We start from the raw sequence: 18,140 nt of genomic DNA, 5'->3' as shown, positions 1-18,140 counted from the left end.
AAAAATGTCCCCAGACATTGCCAGCGTCGCTTTCTGGGGGGCAATGCAAACTGCCCCTCGTGAGAACAGCTGCTCTAACGAAGGCAAAGGGCACAGAGGACAGGACAGACCCGAGCTCTTCAGAACTCAGGACCCGCCAGGGTGACCGTCCAAAGCCGCAGCAGGGGGCCTTCCAGACGCCCCCGGGGTCACGACGGTGGGCCTCAAGCACCGCTGGGCCCTAACTTAGTTTCCCAGGTATCTAGGGCTGGAAAGGTAGTGTCCACCGAGGGACAGGTGTTTTGCCATGGCCAGCAGTCACTCCCATGCTAAGTGAGCAAACTCCTTTTCTGACTTACATGTTGGTCTCTCAGGAGTTTGCTTAATGTGAGGCCGCCCGCAAGAGACACACCTGGAGGCAGTGACCAGGGATGTCTGGGTCTGCAGCTCGGGGCCAGACCCTGGGCTGGGAGGCAGCGGTGCCTCCCTGGGGAGCCCTGATTGTACCCCCAAACTGCAGGGAGATCAACGAACATGGGGAACAGGTCAGAACAGATGTTTATTACAGGAGGAAACAGACACCAGCAGGCCGCAGGACAGGACATGTCTGCGAAGAATGCGGGAGGCAGCCGGGGAGTGACGTGGGGCTGGCGCAGCTCCCAGTGGGACTAAGAAAACGCCACAGAGACTGGCAGCCAACAAGACAGAGCATCTGCCCCAAGTGTGGGGTACTTCCTCCCCGAGGATAGAAGGGAGCGAGATGCTATAAAGTGGAAGTTCAACAAATTCCACCCATTGGAAAGTTAAATTTCTGAAGAGTAAGAGTGACGGTGGGAAGCTCTAGACTAGGGAAAGTGTCTGCACCACCGGCCCAAGGCCACCAGCTGTGCGCCCAGAGTGCTGCCCGCCCAGGGCGCCCGCAACCCACGGGGGCTGTAAGGAGGGTTCCAATGGGCTGAGTGCTCAGGCTCGCCCGGAACATCACACAGTAAAACCATGAGGCACGGACACTACAGAGAGGACCAGGATGCCACAGTGAGGCTGCAGTGACAGGGCTGACACAGGGCATGCGAGGCAAGACATGGGACACAGTGAGTGTGACCAACACTGGGGCACTCCCAGTGCCGAGACCAAACTGTGCCCTGGGGCTGAGGAGCCCTGGGTGCTCACCCACCAGGACGCCGTCCTCAGGCCTCGGAAGCCCAGGCCTACAGTCTGCAGGTGACCGCAGGCAGCAGTGCCAACTCCACCTGTGGCCAGGCCTGGACCTGGCAGGGCTCTGGCCAAGGGGAGGACCAGCCGCTCTGTGACTGGCTGATGAGGCGGCTGGAGTCTCTGTGAGGAGGAAACCAGGAGACAGTGAGCTCCGAGCTCGGCACACAGAGAGGTCCTCGAAGGCACAGGCTGCCGCTCAGAGCAGAGCCCTGCCCTTGGGTGGGTGGTGGACCCGGAGCATCCCATCTTCTTCATGGCTGCTCCCACCCTGGGCCCCAGCCCGTTCCGTCCCATCCCAACACTGCTTCCCTGGCCTCAGAGACACCCCTTTCACCCCTCTGTCCCAGCTCCCTGAGAACTCCGCCCTCACTACGTCCTCTCTCTGTCCTGCTCCAGAGCAAATGTCCAAGAGTCCCCAGCACCACGGGCTTCTGCCGAGTGCCACGACCTGGGAGCCCAGGGCTTTCCTCCCTGGTGCTGAGGCTGCAGGACCCGGCCCCCAGTCCTGTCTTGCTCTGCAGTGAATCTTGGTGTCTGGCTCGCTTGTAGAGGAAAGAAATGATCACATCTTGGGCCCAAACTGGGGGTGACATGACAGGTCACTAGAAATAGAGCCCAGGTGACACCTTGTGCCCACAGCCTCCCTAGGAATGCAGTGAGCCTGGTGAGGGCAACCAGAGGCCAGTCACCAGTCAGCCCCCTTGCCCTGCGGGGAGAGGAAGCAGAGCCCCACCCGCTGTGTGGGCCTTCACTGCCCGCTCTCCCCCAGTGCCGGGACCCGGCTGCCCTCAGATCACGCCCGGGATGACACCTGGAGGGACAGATGCTGGCACAGCTCACAGAATGCCACGGTCAAGGACAGTTGATGTCACGGCCCTGGGACATTTGCAGGTGTCCCTGGGGCTGTTCAAGGTTCTCTGCGGCCCTGGCGCCATCATCCTGGAGCCAGCCCAGCGCTCTCCATGCCAGATGAGGCAGCAGGTGAGGAGCTTGGGCAGGCAGACGAGGTGCCCTGGGGCGTTTCTGTGCTGGATGCTTTCACAGTTTTCCTGCAACAAGAACATAAGGACGGGTGCTCAACGGGGAGGAGGGCACCCTGAAGGTTTTTGTGGGGACACTCTCTGAACGCTGAGAAGGTTCTTGATGGCCTGCGGGAGCTTCTACCTGGAGTGCATTCCTAGGACGCCTGGTTGGAGAGGAGCTGAGCGCTCCCACTGTGAACTGCTGAAGCTCTGGAGAGGCTGGAGAACCACAAGACCCCGGTTGGTACTTCTAGTTTTTGGGGTGTCACTGCTCTCGTGGGCCCTCTCAGATGAAACACTTCCCTCTCCTCCCCCTGCGCAGGCATCTCCATTGAGAGTGGACTTGCCGCTGCCAGGCTGCCCGTCCAGCAGCGAGAGCCCCCACAGTCCGTGTCCCCACCTGTCCCTCAGCACAGTGGTGCTGGATGAGGTCTCTTCTTACCCAGAGGCTTTCTCTTCTCATCCTTCTTGCCCTCTGCTCCTCCTCGGAGCTCAGGACTGCAGAACTTTCTTGATAGTTCTGAGGTTCCTTTTCATGCACATTTCCTCAGGAACTTCTTGCTTTGGGGGTGATCTGCTCTCAAAATCTGAAAAGGACGAGCACCACCTTTTGAATAAATAAAGCAGCGCAATTATTACCTGCTCCTTTGTGGGGAGAAAGCCCGCTGTGAGGCGACGGGCTGGCTTTGATCACGTGGAAGCTGGTTCTTGCCGAGACAGTGGCCACGGGCCCAGAGCGAGGGGAGGGGAGGGGCCCCAGACCTGGATGGCAACAGGATTGTGAGGAAAGTGCTTATCTTCTAAAATCTTAAGAAAGCTGGGAAGTATATTAAACACATAAACTGAGGGTGTATGAGATGCGATGAAACTGCAGCGGATCCAATGCCCACTGCCCTCTGTTGGTGGGGTGCCGGCGGCCGCGGGGCCCCTCCCGAGTCTGCTGTGGCCTCCTCCTTTCTCTCCAGCTTTACTCCGTCTGCACCCCACCCGGCAAGCGTTCTGGGTCTGCACTTACAGTAACTAAATCAGACTGTCTCCCGTGACTGACTCTGCGCAGGGTTACATCTGAGAGCCACATGTGCTGAGGTCTTCACTTCACTGTTGAGGCACCTTTGGGTTATTTCCAGTTTTTCTGACATTCCACAGGCACCATGAATACTACTGTACGTGTCTCTTTTGGTGCATGTACAAAAGTTTCTCTAAGGTTTATTAATAAGTGAAATTTCTGGGTTGGCAAGGTATGCACATCTTCAATTTGACAGAAAATGCCATTTTTGTTGCTAAAATGGATGACAGCTTTTTAAAATTGCATTTTGTTAATAGCATATCAAATTCAATTGACTTCTTCCATTGTGGTAAAATATACAAACATTATTTTAAGCTTTTTCTAAGTGTGCAACTCAGTGGCATTAAATATTCACAATGCTGTGTACCCATCACCACTATCTATACCCAAAACCTTTTCATCATCCCCAACAAAACTCTGCTCTCGTTAAACTCCCCTCCCCCCGCCCCCAGCCCCCCGCAGCCTCTGTTCTGCTCTATGTTTGCCTAGCCTGGGTCCCTCGCCTAAGTGGAATCATACAACATGTATATGTATCCTTCTGTCTGGCTCCCTTCACTAAGCATACCGCGTCCCAGGTTCATCCACGTTGTAGCGTCAGTGCCCATTCCTTTTACGACAGAGCAGTGTTCTACTGTGCGGATGGACAGCATCCTGTTTATCTGGTCTATTGATGGACACTTGGCTTGTTCCCACCAGTGGCTATTGTGAATTATGCTGCTATGAGCATTCACATAAAGACGTGTTTGAGTTCCTGCTTTCAATTCTTCTGGATATATACCTCAGCAGGCTTCTGCATATTGATCTTCTAGGTGACAACCTTGCTAAACCCTTAATGATTTCAATAGTTTGTGATTATTTTCAGACTTCTCGATGGACAATACTATCACCTGCCAACGATGACAGTGAGGGGTTCCACTCTAATCTTACATTCCTGTGCTCTTCCTCGTCTCCCCGCCCCGGCGGGAACCCCCAGCCCGGCACTGAGTAGGGCAGCAATGGCGGGCATTGTCTTGTTCTTGGTTTCAATGGGACGCTGGTGAACATTCAACCCTGAGGTATGATGTTGCTATAGGTTTTGGTAGATATTCTTTATCAGGTTTAGAAAACTCTATCATATTCCTTATTTATGAAAAGGTACTAATCATGAATGGATGTTGAACTTAGGAAATAGTTTTTGCAGCTATTGAGATGATAAAAGGGTGCTCCTCTCCCCCTTAAATCCGTTAGTGTGAGAACATGCATCAATGCTGAGCCAAATTTGCCCTCTGGAGTAAACCTGATCAGGTCATGCTCTGCTATCGCTTTGTGTGCTGTTAGATTTGGTTTGCTAGTATTGTTTTGATTCATATGCTTTAATCAACTTTTTGAGGTTTAATTTACATACAATAAAATGTGCCCATTTTAAATACAGAAGGCAATGAACCTGACGAATGCATGCACCCATGTAACCGCCACCACATGGAGAGGGCATTTCAACCACCTGACGGAGCTCCCTCTGCCCTCTGCAGTCAAGCCCCTACCCTCAGCCCCAGCTTTGCTAGTGTTTTGTGTGGGACTTTTGCATCGATGAGCATGTGACACTGTGCTGTAATTTCGATCTCACACTTACATAGCCTAAAAAAATAAGGTGGGCACATGTCCCCTTTCTGTCTTTGAGTCCTGTAAGAGCAGAGTTGTTGTTTCTTGACTTCACCAGTCCATCACGTGGACCTGCGTGCTTCCGGGAAGGCCATAAACTATGAGTACCCTCTGTCCAACAGTGAGGGGACTCTTCAGGCTGTTTCTTTTTGAGTTGGCTCGTCACTCCTCTTCCTTCTAATGACCACTTCATCTGAGTTCACATTCATTGGCTTGGCATTTTATTTTTTTGGGAAGATTGGCCCTCAGCTAACATCCGTTGCCAATCTTCCTCTTTTTGCTTGAGGAAGATTATCCCTGAGCTAACATCTGTGCCAATCTTCCTGTTTTGTATGTGGGAGGCTGCCACAGCATGGCTTGATGAGCGGTGTGTAGGTCCATGCCTGGGATCCAAACCTGCAAACCCCAGGCTGCCGAAGTGGACTGCATGAACTCAATCACTATTCCACTGGGCTGGACCCGGCATTTTATCTTTTTAATCTTGGATGGATCTGCATCTCCCTCCCCTCCTCATAGCTAAGAGTTTATTTGCTCCTTCTCGTTTTCTTGATCCTACTGCCAGAGAATTTCTATTTTAATGGTCCTTTCAGAGAACAAACTTTGACCTTTTTAATGCTCTCTGCAGTATTCATTCCTATTAGCTTCACGTATTTCTGTGCTTTATTGTTCCCTCTGTTCTACTATGAGTTTATTCTGTTGTTCTTTTTATAATTTTTAAAGTTGGATACTCAGCTTATTGATTTCCAGCTCTTCTGCTAATTGTAACTCAAGCACTTAAGGCTAACATTTCTTTTTGGCTTCAGCTGCACCCAGACCTTCTGGAAGTAGGATTTATTATCACCGAGGCTTAAGTATTTTATAACCTTTTTTATGTTTTCCCTTGACTCAGGTTATTTAGGTTTTCTTTTTCCTGAAATGTGAGTTCCATTTGAACATCAACAATAACAAAAACATCACAGCAGAGAGTAATCTGAAAGGTCTGGATTCGGTGCTTGGCAGTGGTGTGTGATCACGATGGTTAACTGAGGAGAAGTGAGAACTAAGCCCATCTGTCTGTGCCAAAAGACAGGCTGCTTGCTGATTTTAGTTTGACTGTGTGATTTTTCTCATGACTGTAAACTGTATTTTTCTGTATAATTTCCAAGTACTTTTTTAAAGGTATTTTTCTGTCGTTTTCCAGGTTGACTTAGTTGAAGCGAGCTGCAAGTTTCTCTGGGAGAGGCGTGGCCACCTTTCACGCATGTGAACAAATGTCTGCCCCAAGAACACTCCGCGTGACAAGAGCTGATAGTCGTTAGCAATCAGGTGAGCCAGCCCCACACTCACCGCTTCATGGAGGAAGTCACGGAATCAGGTTCAGCACCATCGGCAATCCCACTTCACACCCGAAGAAACTGAGGCTCAAGGACGTTGAGCACCGTGCCCAAGGTCTCACATCCTCAAAGCCTGGGGGTCAGGTCAGTAGCCCCTGCCCCAGAGCTCTGCTCTTCACCACCTGCTTCCTTCTAGAAATCAGACATCAGATGAGAACGTTCTCTTCTAACAAACTGGCAAGGATTAAAACCCACCTGCCCTGCGGAGAGGCCAGGGTAGACCTGCCATCTGGGTGCTGCTGGGGCACCAACAAGGCTCGGCCCAGAGGAAGGCATCTGCCAGCATGATCTCTGCCTGTCATTCTGCTTCTGGGACCCGTCCTGTCAGCCCTAAATGTGGAAAAGATATTTATGACAGATTATTTATAACGATCTAAACCAGAAACTGTCTACAGGCCTTGGTTAGGAAATAAACGGAATAAGTCAACTTTCCTATCCAATCTATCAGATGCAGCTACAAAAAATGCTTCCTGCTGGTAATGATGTGGAGACAGAATATAGAAAATGATAATTATTCTGTAGTTTATATGACATACTGTAAAATATGATATATGTTACATGATAATGTTATGTATAGCAACATCACGGTATATTATAATAATATAATAAATAAAAAACAAACCAAACCAAAGTAGATGCAGGCACCCTGAGATGTGTGAGTGCTGTGGCTGTGGCTGATGTCCCTGAGCCCACACCCCGTCCTCCCTGGAGCATCAAGACAAGCAGCAGAGGCTGCTTTGAGCATCTCCTTGGCCCCTTCCCCAGGGTTTCTTTCCACTCCCTGCACCCAGCTTTTCCCCTGCCAATATTTAGTTCTGAAGGACTCTAGGACTTACAGGATGGGGAGTGAACTCTCACACACCCTGCTCTTCATCTAGAACAGGCCAAATCCGGCCCACCATGTGTTTTTGTAAATCAAGCTTTATTGGCACACAGCCATGCTCACTCATTTCTGTACTGTCCGTGACTGCTGTCACACGTCACAGCTGAGGTGAGTAGTGACAGAGACCTTATGGCTGCAAAACCAAGAATGGTTATTATCTGGCCCTTTACAGAAAAAGTTTGCCAATCTTGCTCTAGATTCAGGGCTGACTGACATTTGGCCAGTTTGCTTCGTCACTCTCTCAGTGTCTATACGTGTATTGTTAGCACTGTTTCTTGACATTTGGGAGTAAACTGCAGACATCGTGACCCTGTGCCCCTGAAAACCTTAGGGTGCATCTTTGTGACAAGGATGCTGTCTGCCATGGCCACAGGCCATAATCCAACTGGGGAACTTTAAATTGATGTGGCCCTGCCACCCAGTGGACAGTCTAGACCCAACGTTTGTCAAATGTTCCGGTAACATCCTCCGTAGCAACCTTTCCCATCCAGGGTCATACACTGTGTGTCTCCCCACTAAGCCAGCCTCTGGCACCGGCTTTGGAACAATTTCGTCTCATCAGATCTCCATTTCTGTGACTATGAGAGCCGTAGCACAGGTGGCAGAGGACGTGCTGGGTGGCAGTTGATGCCTGTCACACCTGGGGCCCAGGTGAGTTGGGTGTGGGAGGAGGGCCTGCTGTGCTGAGGAGTCGAGGCACCCAGCTAGGAAAGAGGTATTACAATGTCATAGCTTTTAGAAAGAACAAGAGTAAAAAATCCGTTAACCCAAAGAAACATTTCCACTGGGAGCACTCTCCCCTCTGTCGTCTGTCACCACCCGACGAAGGAGCCCAGCTCCACCCTAACTCAGGGCCTTCTTTTAGGACCGAATACCCAAAGACTAAGGCCATTACTAGTTTTTTGGCTCCAAATGACTGAAAATGTAGGCATCAACATTTTCTTAATAAAATGCCATATTACTTCCCGGCTGACAGTCACCTCACTCTCCGTATGCTGTGTGGAAATTCTGGGAGAAATCTCACCACCCTGGAAAGCACGGAGCCCCATTCAGACCACTCCTGGAGGGAAACAAAGGGTGGGCACAGTACGTGGACTTGACCGAGTGGTAGGATAGAACCTGGGGGCCAGGCATGGAGAAGGAACTAACCTGAATGGAGAGCTGCCTCTTGGGGGGCAGGAGCAGACCACCTTGTGTCTGGAGGGCTGTATGGTAGACGCAGACTGGATTGAAGCTGCCATCAGTGTCCCGGGGTCCCCACCATGTGGCCAGGGCAGGAGCCTCCCACGGTGGCAGCATGTAGGCCCTGAAGAGCTGTCCCAAGTGGTCCATATGGGTAAGTCAGGCCACTCATCTGGGATGGCAGCTGGGCTGGAGGACACACAGAGGGCCCAGTTCCAGCGGATGGAGCTGGGATGGGGCTTGGTGGTCCAGCCCAAGGAGGGAAGCCAGAGAACAAACCACAGAACCATCACCGAAGCCAGCCGAGCAGGGACAGCGGGGGTCTGGTGCAGTCCAGTGGGCACCTGGGTCCCCAGAGCTCATTGCAGAAGCTTGGGGCCATAGGCCTCCTGCCCGGCTGCATGGGGATGGGCTTGGGACCCAGTGGGCCAAGAGTCTGCAGACCAAAGAAGCAGGTGAGAGGTCTGAAGCCAGAGTGGATGCCACAGGCAGAGGCAGCAGAGGGAGGTGCAGGGCTGCTGGCAAATGCCAGGTGCCTCTGCCAGTGGGCTGTGCTTGGGGCCTGCAGCCTGCCCCGTGGATGGCAGTTCACACATGTGCCATCTCTGGTGCCACAGCTGCGAGGAGCTTCCACATTATCACAGTGTCCTGATCCATAGAGAGTCTCTGGACTAGAAAGGTCTTTTTTCACATCTTGGCATTTGCTTATCTGATGGGCTCATTTTCCTGGTGATGACAGGGACCAATGAGTAAAGGTCCACTGAAGACATTTCTCACGCACCCCAGCATCGATCAGACACTGAATGAGGGGACCAGAGGGGTAGGTCTGCCCAGGGTGGTGCTCAGTGGACAGCTTCCCTACGCTCAGTGCCTCTTCCGTGGGTGACGTTTCCGATGGCGAATAAGACACGAGCTGTAGGCAAACGTCTTCCCACATTCCTTACATTCATACGGCTTCTCCCCAGTGTGGGTTTTCTGATGCTTTAGGAGATTCGAACCGCAGTTAAATGCTTTCCCGCATTCGCTGCATTTAAAGGGCTTTTCTCCAGTGTGGATCCTCTGGTGTTTAGTGACATCGGAACTGTGCCTGAACGTCTTCCCACACTGATCGCACTGAAAGGGCTTCTCTCCAGTGTGAACTCTCTGGTGGCGAATGTGATCTGTCTTGTGCTTAAAGATGCGTCCGCATTCACTGCATTCGTGTGGTTTCTTTCTCTGAAAAGGGATGAAGACAGGAACCCCCTCAAAGTCATCTTTAAATGAAGCATCGAAGGCATCAAATATATGTTCTTCCTCTTCGGGACTCAGGCTGGGCTCTTTACTGTGCTTTTTAGCCAAAGTGGAGCTCTTGTTGGGCTGTCTGTTCCCAGACATTTTCTCTTGCTCGCAAGTGTCCTTTGGCACATTCCCTTCTTCCTTTGGGATCTGTGTCTTCCTTTTTTTGCCCGTGGGCTTCTCCATCTTTCTCTGTTCCCAGGAGGGAGGAAGGACCACTGGAGACCACTAAGGGCTAAGGAGAAAAGCCAGGGCAAAATTCTCCAGTCTTATGTTAGGAATTTCTCTGTCACCCCACCTCCTCAGAAAGGGCTTGCTTTAGACACAATTCTTCATTTTCTCTCAGCTTGTAACTGAGGCTCTGGAACAGAAAATCTGCAAGAGAAAGCAGAGTGCCACCAACCCTTTTGCTGCTGGAGAGAGGCAAGGCCATGAACATAAAATGAGTGTTAGAAAGAACACAGCTGCAAGCTCTTTCAGCGCTGAATTAATAAGGGACAGAAGGACAGGAGGGGAGTGTGGGAAGGGGAGGGGGTCGGGGGGACGCAGGAACACGGCCCCCCTTCCCTTCCCTGCTCATGTATTCCCACTTGGACATCTAATGAGCATCTCAAACTGGACACAACCTAACAGAACACTTGATTGCCCCCAAGACCCAGCCAACTCACTCTTCCAGGTATTCCTCATCTTAGTAAACGGCATCATCGTTTACTAAGTTGCTAACCAAGGAATTCTTATTCCTCTGCCAGGGGGCAGGTCTCCAGTGTATGCAGTAGGATTTGACGTGTACCATGGACCAATGACTGCTATCTGGTCCCTGAAGTGGAGTTTTCCTGCCCTTCCTCCACTCCTGTATTTGGGACCAGACAAGGCCCTTTGGAGCTACAGGCTGCAGGAGACACACATAACCCCCCAGGGAAGGCTCCCATCACCTGCAGCCTGGATTCTGAGCTGGATGAAACTTGGGGCTGGCTCTCTAGTGGGTACCCCTGCTCCCACCCTTGCCCCCAGCCCTCCCTCTTGGTCCATTTTCCACATGGCAGCCAGTGAATAATCCACAGCAGGTCCCTGCTCAAACCCCCAATGGCTTCCCTCATCCTTACAAACCCTACACACTCCTGCTGTCCCTGGCCCATCCCGTGCTCCCCTCCAGCCATCAGCCTTCTTTCGGTTCCCCAAACATACCCGGTCCTTCCTGCCTCGGCGCCTGGCTGCTTTTAGAAACAGGCCCTGAGAGCAGGTGTTCGTGGGGCTGGACGCTCTCATTCTGAGATCTGCTCTGAGGTCCCTTCTCACAGAGGCCTCCATCATGCCGACCAAACACGGCCCCCCACTCCCTGTCCCCTCACTCAGCTCTGGTTTCCCTTGTAGCACTTAACCTGAGCTAACTCATCCTGAGGGCCAAAGCCCCAGGTAACCATCAACTAGGACCTTGCTTGCACTGCCTGGAAAACCTGATATTCTGTCCCTAATTCCATCTAAAAAGCATCCCAATTTCACCATAAAATCAAGCAGGAATGGGTCGGTCCCAGCAACAAGTAAGGCCCTGTGGAATCGTCACCAACGGCTTGTATTTCATTTGTTATGAACTCTCATCTATTTTTTTCCTGTATCATTTCTGAGCTTCCTTGACCTGCCTCTTGGTGCTAACAAACGGAGTCCCAGCATAAAACTCGACAAACTTCAGGTTCTTTAAGTAACAGTGAAAGAAATCTCCAGCACATTAGAAAACACTCTCTCCTCTGAGCTCCAAAGAAGGCAGACGGTGTTCCGAGTTCCAAAACCACCCTGCAGAAGGCGTTCTTAGCAAAGCATCACCAGGCCAGTGCTGGGTATCCTATCTGCTAGGGGGGCCGTGGCCCAGACACGCTTTTACCCAGAAACGCGGTGCTCGAGGTGATAATATCCCAAGCAACATATGGTTGATTTATGGTACAATACTGTGAATTCTTTGTCAAGTCAAAAGGGGATACCTGGCTTTTCCTCTCCTCTTCCATGCACAGAGACAACACATAAAATGAGTAGACGGATGTTCCATCTTGACAAGCAGTTTGGGAGTCTGGCTTCTTCTGAACGAAAATGTGTAGATACATCTGATTTAGAATCAGGACAACGTCACTCTCTCAGGACTTCACTGGAGGCAGCTCCTGGGAAAAGGCCATTTTCAGTATTGGGTGGGAGCCAGAACTGAAGATGAAGTAAGGTCATCTGGGCTGAGGGGGGCATGCAGAAATGAGGGGGCACCTCTGCTGGGCAGGCAGGTGGAACTAGGGCAGAGGACCACAGCCCCACTCAACCAGGCTGGAGTACAGTTTTAGTAGGAAACTGAGGTGAAAACCAAGAACCAATACAAAAGCCAACCAACCCTGGTGCCCCTAACTAACTGCCACTGTCCAGGGCAGGCTAGCTCTGGATGTTGACTCCATCTGATGGAGGGGAGCAGTCCCTGAACCCACCGAGCCTGACACCTGCCGGCTGAGGGCCTGTGTGGGGTTCCCCTGTGCTCCAAGCACTGTGCCCCCAACTAGGACTCTTGCCACTCCATGTATCGCTCGTCACTGATGCGGCAGCCACCCCATGAGGCACGGGTTCTTGAGGGCAAGGATTGTGTCTTTTTTAGCCCTGAATCCCTGGTTACTTGGCTAGAGTCTGCATATATTGGTGCTCAGGAAACATTCTAGATAGTCGTCTTGTTTGTGAGACTCAAGCTGGCAGGTGCTCTCAAGGCAGAGTCTGGATTTTCTCACTTCCCTAAGTGTTGTGCACACCAAAAAAATAAAACAATTCTTAAGAACGGAGTGGACCAGAAGAGATGGTCGCGAGCCCCGCACTTCACAGGCCTGCAGACATCAGCGCTGCTACAGCCACACCGATAACTCAATCTACCTTGCAGAGCAGAGGAGAGCCGGGCCCGAACGCTGGGGTGCTGGTACCTACTATGAAACGCCGGTGTGGCTCCTTTACTTTCTGGGCCAGGCGGGTAGCGTGAAGCTCTGGGCGTCCGTCAGCAGCGGGGCTCCCTGGAAACCTCCCCCGCTAGCCGCCTCCCCAGCTGCCGCAGGAGCCTCAGGGAGAGACTGGATTACCGATGGGTGTGACACCCAAGGGCAAACACGCACCCAGGCTGTTGGCCCCGGCCCGCCAGCGGCCACGCGCAGAGTCCAGGCCGAGGAGAAAGGCCGAGAGCGGCAGCGCGCCATGCGGCCCCGCCACCGACAGAGCCCCGCCACCGCGTGCGCAGGGCCCGGGGCGACGCCTTCACCTCGGCCGCCCGGAGCTAGACCTCCCGCAGCCTAGCCCTCTGTCCGCGGCGCCTGGAGCCCAGGAAGGGAGGGGCGGGCGCGGCCCTCGGAGGAGGCCGAGGCCGCACTCCGCCACAGGCCAACCGTCCTGCGCCGCCCCTCAGGAGGCTGCCCAGCGGAGCAGCCGAGACTTCGCGCCCGGCTGAAAAGCCGGCCCCAGGCCCCGCCCCTTCCGGTGCCGCTCTAGGAGGACAGGCCGGCCTCTCGGTGGTGCGCACGGAGGGCTCCGCCCCTCAGGCGGTTTCACTCAGCCTGGCCCGAGCCGGCCCGACCCCGCACCGCAGGAAGGGTCCGCCCCCAGGTCCCGCCCCTTCCGGTGACGCTCTAGGAAGCGGGGTCCGGGGCCTCCGGGTGGTGCGCGGTGGAGGGCTCCGGACTCCCACCCGGCTGGGGTGTCGCTCCGGCTCGTCTCCGCTGTGCCCCCCTCGCTCAACTCACTCCTGCGGCCGCGCCCTCACTCCTGCGGACCCTCGCTCCCCGCTGCGGCCCCCTTGCTCACCCCACCCCTGTGTCTCCTCACCCACCGCTGTGTCACCATCGCTCCTCGGCCCGCTCCCTCACTCCTGTCCCCCTCGCTCACCTGTGCATCCCCGTCGCTCACCTGTGCAACCCCCTCGCTCACTCCTGCGCCCCCTGCCTCACTCCTGTCTCCCTCGCTTACCCCTGCATCCCCCTCGCTCACTCCTGCGCCCCCTCGCTCATCCTTGCATCCCCCTTGCTCACTCCTACATCCCCCTCGCTCACCCTGTGTCTCCTCACTCATCCTTACATCCCCTTCGCTCACCCCTGCGCCTCCTCCCTCACTCCTGTCTCCCAGCTCACTCTTCACACAAAGCAGGCACGCTCCGCCTGCGTCCCGTTGCACTGGCAGCTCCCTCTGCCGGGCTGCTCATCCCCAGCTCTGCTTGGCTCACTCCCGCTGCCTGCCCGCTTGGAGCTCACCTCCTCCTTGGGGCCCACCTGACCACCCGGCGTGTTGGTTTCGCGGTTAGCACAAACTCAGCGGCTTAAAGCGGCGCCCGGGTGGCTCACAGCTCCTGGAGAGAGTCCCGGCCTGCTTAGCCGGTCCTCTGCTCAGGCTCGCGGGGCCAGTCTTGGGATGGGTGTTGGTGGCTGAGCCGGCCGCCGGGAGCTCCAGGGGATGCCCTGGCATTGGCGTGTGAGGACTGGCCAGAGGCCGTTCCCCTGGGCAGGAAGCTCCCGCCGGCTCCCAGACCTGCCTCCCAGCTGCACGGTAAGTGTGTAAGGCAGCAGCGGGGCGAGGTGGGGAAGGGGGTCCCCTTTCCGCTGGGCAGCCTCTGTGGGGAGGAGAGCGGGGCTCCTCGAGGCTCTCCGCTCCCCGCTTGTCCCTTTTATGGAGCACCCCCTGCTGCGTGCCCTGCCCGCGCGTGCTCAGGACGCCCGGACCGGTCTCCCTCGGCGGGGCGCGCTGCTTCCCGCTGCCGCCCGGCGCTGTGTTCTCATGGGGGTCCTGGCGGTCACGGGCCGGGGCGGGGACCCGTCACGGGAGGAGAGACTTCTAGGACGGGCGATGGGCACCTGGGAGGCAAGCTTAGCTTCGGGAGAGAAAGATCCGTCTTCTTGCTCAGTCGCTTACTGTTTGGTTCCGCAGGTTGGAGGGGACCCTCCACCTTCCACCTTTCGCCGGACACAGCCAGAGAGCTCTACTTCCTTCTCTCCCGCCCCCTCCTCGCATTTTGAAAAGCTACATTATTTCTGCCGTGTCAGAATGTACATTGAAAGCATGTTCTGCCGCTCTCTCTTCCCTCTTTTCACATTCCATCCACAGTCAAGGATCACTACTTTTTGCCAGAGTTTCCGTCATCTCTTGGTTGGATGAAGCTTCTAGTAGGTCCCCCATGGTGGGCTCCTAGGTACAGGAAGGATCCCTGCCCTCTTGCAGGATTAAAGCTGTTCTCCTGTAGCCTGATCACTTGAAGGGCAGCTGGAGTGGATACACAGCCCTCGCTTCCCATTTTCTTGAGATTTTGAAAATGCTGCTCCGTTGTCGCCTTGCTCACTGTTGTGGATTTGGAGAAGTTTGACGCTGGTCTAATTCTCCTGCTCCTGGAGATTACTTGACCTTTTTGCCTGGGAGCCTTGTGTTTTTCTTTCTTGTTAGAGTCTGGGAGCTTTTCTAGGAAGCTCAGACTTGGTCTTTATGCTTCTGTCTTCCTGGTAGCTAGGGATCCCTCTCAGGATGTAGATTTAGGGCTTCTTTTTTTCCAGAAGTTTTCTTGGAATATAGTTGTAAACATTAGTTCCATTCCATTGTTTTATTTTCTTCAGGAATTCCAATTTTACATGCGTTATACCTTTGCCTGTCCTCCATTTCTCTCTGACACTTATTTCTTTATTTCATTTTAAATTCTCGTTTATTTTCCTGCTTTCCTTCAAGACTCCTTAGTAATTTCATTCAAATCCATTCTTCCTTGTGCATCTTGTCGTTGCATTTTCCTTTCTGATTGGTTATTGATTTTTCGTCTATGTTTTCCTGAGCTCATTTATTTCTTCCTGGTTTTTGTTCCTTTCTGTTCTGATTCAAGGCACCCCCCCCCCATATCTTCAAATACTTGCAGACATTTGATTCCGTTTGGGGTGTCATGTTCCTGTTTTCTTCTGTCTTACTGTTGGGTATTCCAGGAATGTTCATGGGCTGAATTGTGTGAATCTCATTTCCTCCTCTCCTTTTATAGTGGTTTGGGAAAGATGGAGAGTACACCTCTGCGTTTCTGTGTAGACAGGTTTGGGTTGCTTTACAAGATTCCTAGTCCAAGAGGGGCCTCCTGTGTCAGTGAGGTGGAGTATAATGTCTACCACATGGCTTTTGTTTTTGGAGGGAGGCCGGGGGGAAGGTGGTGGGATGTTTGATTTTTAATAACTTTCTTTTGTGTTACAGGATCTTAAACTCCCCCTCTTGCTCCTTGTTTTACAGGTGATTTGAAGTTGGGTGTTTTTTCTCCTGTAGTTTTGCCCACAGCACAAGTTTTCTCTCGTTGTATTTGTTCTTGTTCGTTCGTTATTGGTTTTTTTTTTTTTTTTGAGGAAGATTATCCCTGAGCTAACATCTGCTGCCAGTCCTCCTCTTTTTTCTGAGGAAGACTGGCCCTGAGCTAACATCCGTGCCCATCTTCCTCTACTTTTTTATATGTGGGATGCCTGCCACAGCATGGCTTGCCCAGCGGTGCCATGTCGGCACCCGGGATCCGAACTGGCGAACCCCGGGCCGCCGAAGTGGAACGTGCGCCCTTAACCGCTGCGCCACTGGGCTGGCCCCTGTTACTGATATTTTGAAGGATGTGCCGGGAGACTCGGATTTATGCTGCCGCCATTACTTCAGCTATGCAGATTCCCTCAACACATGTTTCTGAATGGACAATTGTAATAGATGAGATTTAACAAATGTTTACTATGTGTTTCTTGAATGTTCTAAACATTTTACATGTATTAGTTCATCTAATCCTCATGGCAACCCAGTGATATGGGTACTATAGCATCTCTATAATATAACTGAATAAATTGAGGAACGGAAAAGTCAAACAATTTGCCAAAGGTCACAGAGCTAGTGAGCACTGAGCTGGGCCCAGGGCCCAGCTTCTGACTCCAGAGCTTGTGTCCCTAACCACTGCACCAGACATGAATGGTGACTGTCCCCAAGATACCGTGAAGTAAAAAGAAAGCCTGTTTTATTAGGACAGCAAGCAACACTCAGGTATTTGTTTCTCTGTGTCCGTATGAGCATGGAGAAATCCATGGAGGGATACACTCTTGGCCAGGGCTCAGCAAACTTTTTCTGTGAAGGCCCAGATAGTAACTATTTTAGGCTTTGCAGGCCAGACGGTTTCTATTGTAACTTCTTGATTTTGCCCTGGGAGTGCGAGAGCAGCCCTAGACAAATGTCAGCAGACAGGTGTGGCTGTGACCCAGTGAACCTTTATTGACAAACGCACGTAGCTGGCTGGGTCGGCCGGCGGGTGTGGTCTGCTGCCCCTTCACTGCTAGTGTTGGCTGCCGATGGGTCCACGGGGGTGAGGCAAAATGGGAGGGAAGGTGAATGGAGAAAGAAAATTGCACCAAAGTGGAAAAAATACACACTCTAATATTAAAATAGACATGCAGAATCTAGTGGGATTTTGCAAAACTTGAATAAGCTTATGGATCCATGAAAACACATTAAGTAATGGGCTTGTGGGCAATTTTTGTTTTAGATTTCTGATGTTATTTTAAAACTGCTTGTTTGGTGAGTAAATGAAAATAATTATTTGGCAGCTTAAAATTCTGGAGAGTTCATATAAAAATCTGGATTTCTGGCTAACTCTGTGTGTTCTGATCTGAAAAAACGAACTATGATAAATTAATATTCATAATTAATTGAAAATGTCCACAACATGTTTACTATTAATTGAGAAAAACCAAGTCACAGAGTAATCTGTTTAGTAAAATTCTGTTTGTGTGCAAGCAGCACATACATGTGTCTGTTCCTGTGCAATGTGCACACAGCCACATATGAGCTCTCTGGGCTGGGGTGGTTGAGTCTGACTGTGGTCACCTCTGGGGAGGTGTGGCAGGCTGGGGCTGCTCACTTTTCACTCTTGTGTGTTTCACACTCTCTGGGTTTCCGTGAACATATATTGATTTTGTGTGTCACAGCTGAAACTGGAAGGCTCTGCGATGCTTTTGTAAATAAGAAAACCCCCTCCTTTATCTGTTTACTCCTCTTTTGAATTGATAATGTTGGAAGTGTTTCTCTTTTAAGCATACTTCTCTATTTTTTTAGCTCAGACATTCCTTCTGAATTCTGTAAACATGGCTAAATGAAAGAAGGGAACGGGAACAAATTGTTTTTCAGAAGGAAAGGGCTGCCACGATGAGGAAGCCGTCACACCCTGGGCTCTGCCCCGCTCTGTCCCCCCGGCTGCAGGTGGCGGTTGGGGTCAGCTCTGCCACAGTGGGGACCCTGGGGAAGGTCCTAGTGTGACAAGGTGACGAGGGCCAGAGCATGCTGCCTGCCCTGAGTAGACCCATGTGGCCAGGTGTCTGCTTCTCCTGCTGGCACTGGGCCTGCCCAGACCTGGCCTCCTTGGCTGGCTGTTTATCCAACAAGGGTGTGGACAACCTGCCGTGGGCAGGCATGGAGCCTGCACCCCCTGCCCTGCTGTTGCTATCCCCCTGTCGGGGAGGAGGGCCCCCACTCTCCTCCTTATC

At 52.4% G+C, this 18,140-nt stretch overlaps 2 protein-coding genes across 14 annotated transcripts; one reads left to right on the top strand and one right to left on the bottom strand.

Annotated features, from left to right (window-relative positions):
- Nucleotides 1–515: 515 nt before the first annotated feature.
- On the bottom strand, nucleotides 516–14,004 carry ZFP41 (ZFP41 zinc finger protein). Of its 13 annotated transcripts, none has more exons than XR_011493425.1 (6): nucleotides 13,878–14,004; nucleotides 11,607–11,780; nucleotides 8,326–10,008; nucleotides 6,489–6,623; nucleotides 2,659–2,803; nucleotides 516–2,243 (listed from the first exon to the last, which is right to left on the bottom strand). XR_011493425.1 is itself a non-coding variant. In XM_014858231.3 (4 exons), exon 1 carries the CDS (start codon nucleotides 9,817–9,819, stop codon nucleotides 9,223–9,225), a length of 597 nt encoding a protein of 198 aa, XP_014713717.1. In that variant the 5' UTR covers nucleotides 9,820–9,969; the 3' UTR covers nucleotides 516–2,243; nucleotides 2,659–2,823; nucleotides 6,489–6,623; nucleotides 8,326–9,222. The 13 variants fall into 13 exon arrangements, 4 of the variants coding, with proteins under 4 accessions (XP_014713717.1, XP_044636972.1, XP_070337912.1 ...); XR_011493422.1 differs by lacking the exon at nucleotides 13,878–14,004 and adding an exon at nucleotides 12,567–12,923; XR_011493420.1 differs by lacking the exon at nucleotides 13,878–14,004 and adding an exon at nucleotides 12,571–12,923 and having other exon boundaries at nucleotides 2,659–2,823.
- LOC123290011 (basic proline-rich protein-like) lies at nucleotides 11,151–16,339 on the top strand. The gene is made up of 3 exons (XM_044780194.2): nucleotides 11,151–11,171; nucleotides 12,915–14,169; nucleotides 15,871–16,339. Exons 1-2 carry the CDS (start codon nucleotides 11,151–11,153, stop codon nucleotides 13,944–13,946), a joined length of 1,053 nt encoding a protein of 350 aa, XP_044636129.2. The 3' UTR covers nucleotides 13,947–14,169; nucleotides 15,871–16,339.
- Nucleotides 16,340–18,140: the final 1,801 nt, after the last annotated feature.

This window comes from Equus asinus, chromosome 12, assembly GCF_041296235.1.
Source record: "Equus asinus isolate D_3611 breed Donkey chromosome 12, EquAss-T2T_v2, whole genome shotgun sequence".
NCBI lineage: Eukaryota > Metazoa > Chordata > Mammalia > Perissodactyla > Equidae > Equus > Equus asinus.
The sequence above is the reverse complement of the archived record's forward strand: the minus strand, read 5'-3'. Positions and strand labels throughout refer to the sequence as shown.

Bases quoted from the DNA above. Each gene is read 5' to 3' on its own strand.
- LOC123290011 (XM_044780194.2), top strand. From the start codon at position 11,151: ATGGGTCGGTCCCAGCAACAA. The intron at 11,172-12,914 runs GTAAGGCCCTGT...GCCCGGAGCTAG, and splicing joins TGGGTCGGTCCCAGCAACAA to ACCTCCCGCAGCCTAGCCCT.
- ZFP41 (XM_014858231.3), bottom strand. From the start codon at position 9,819: ATGGAGAAGCCCACGGGCAAAAAAAGGAAGACACAGATCCCAAAGGAA.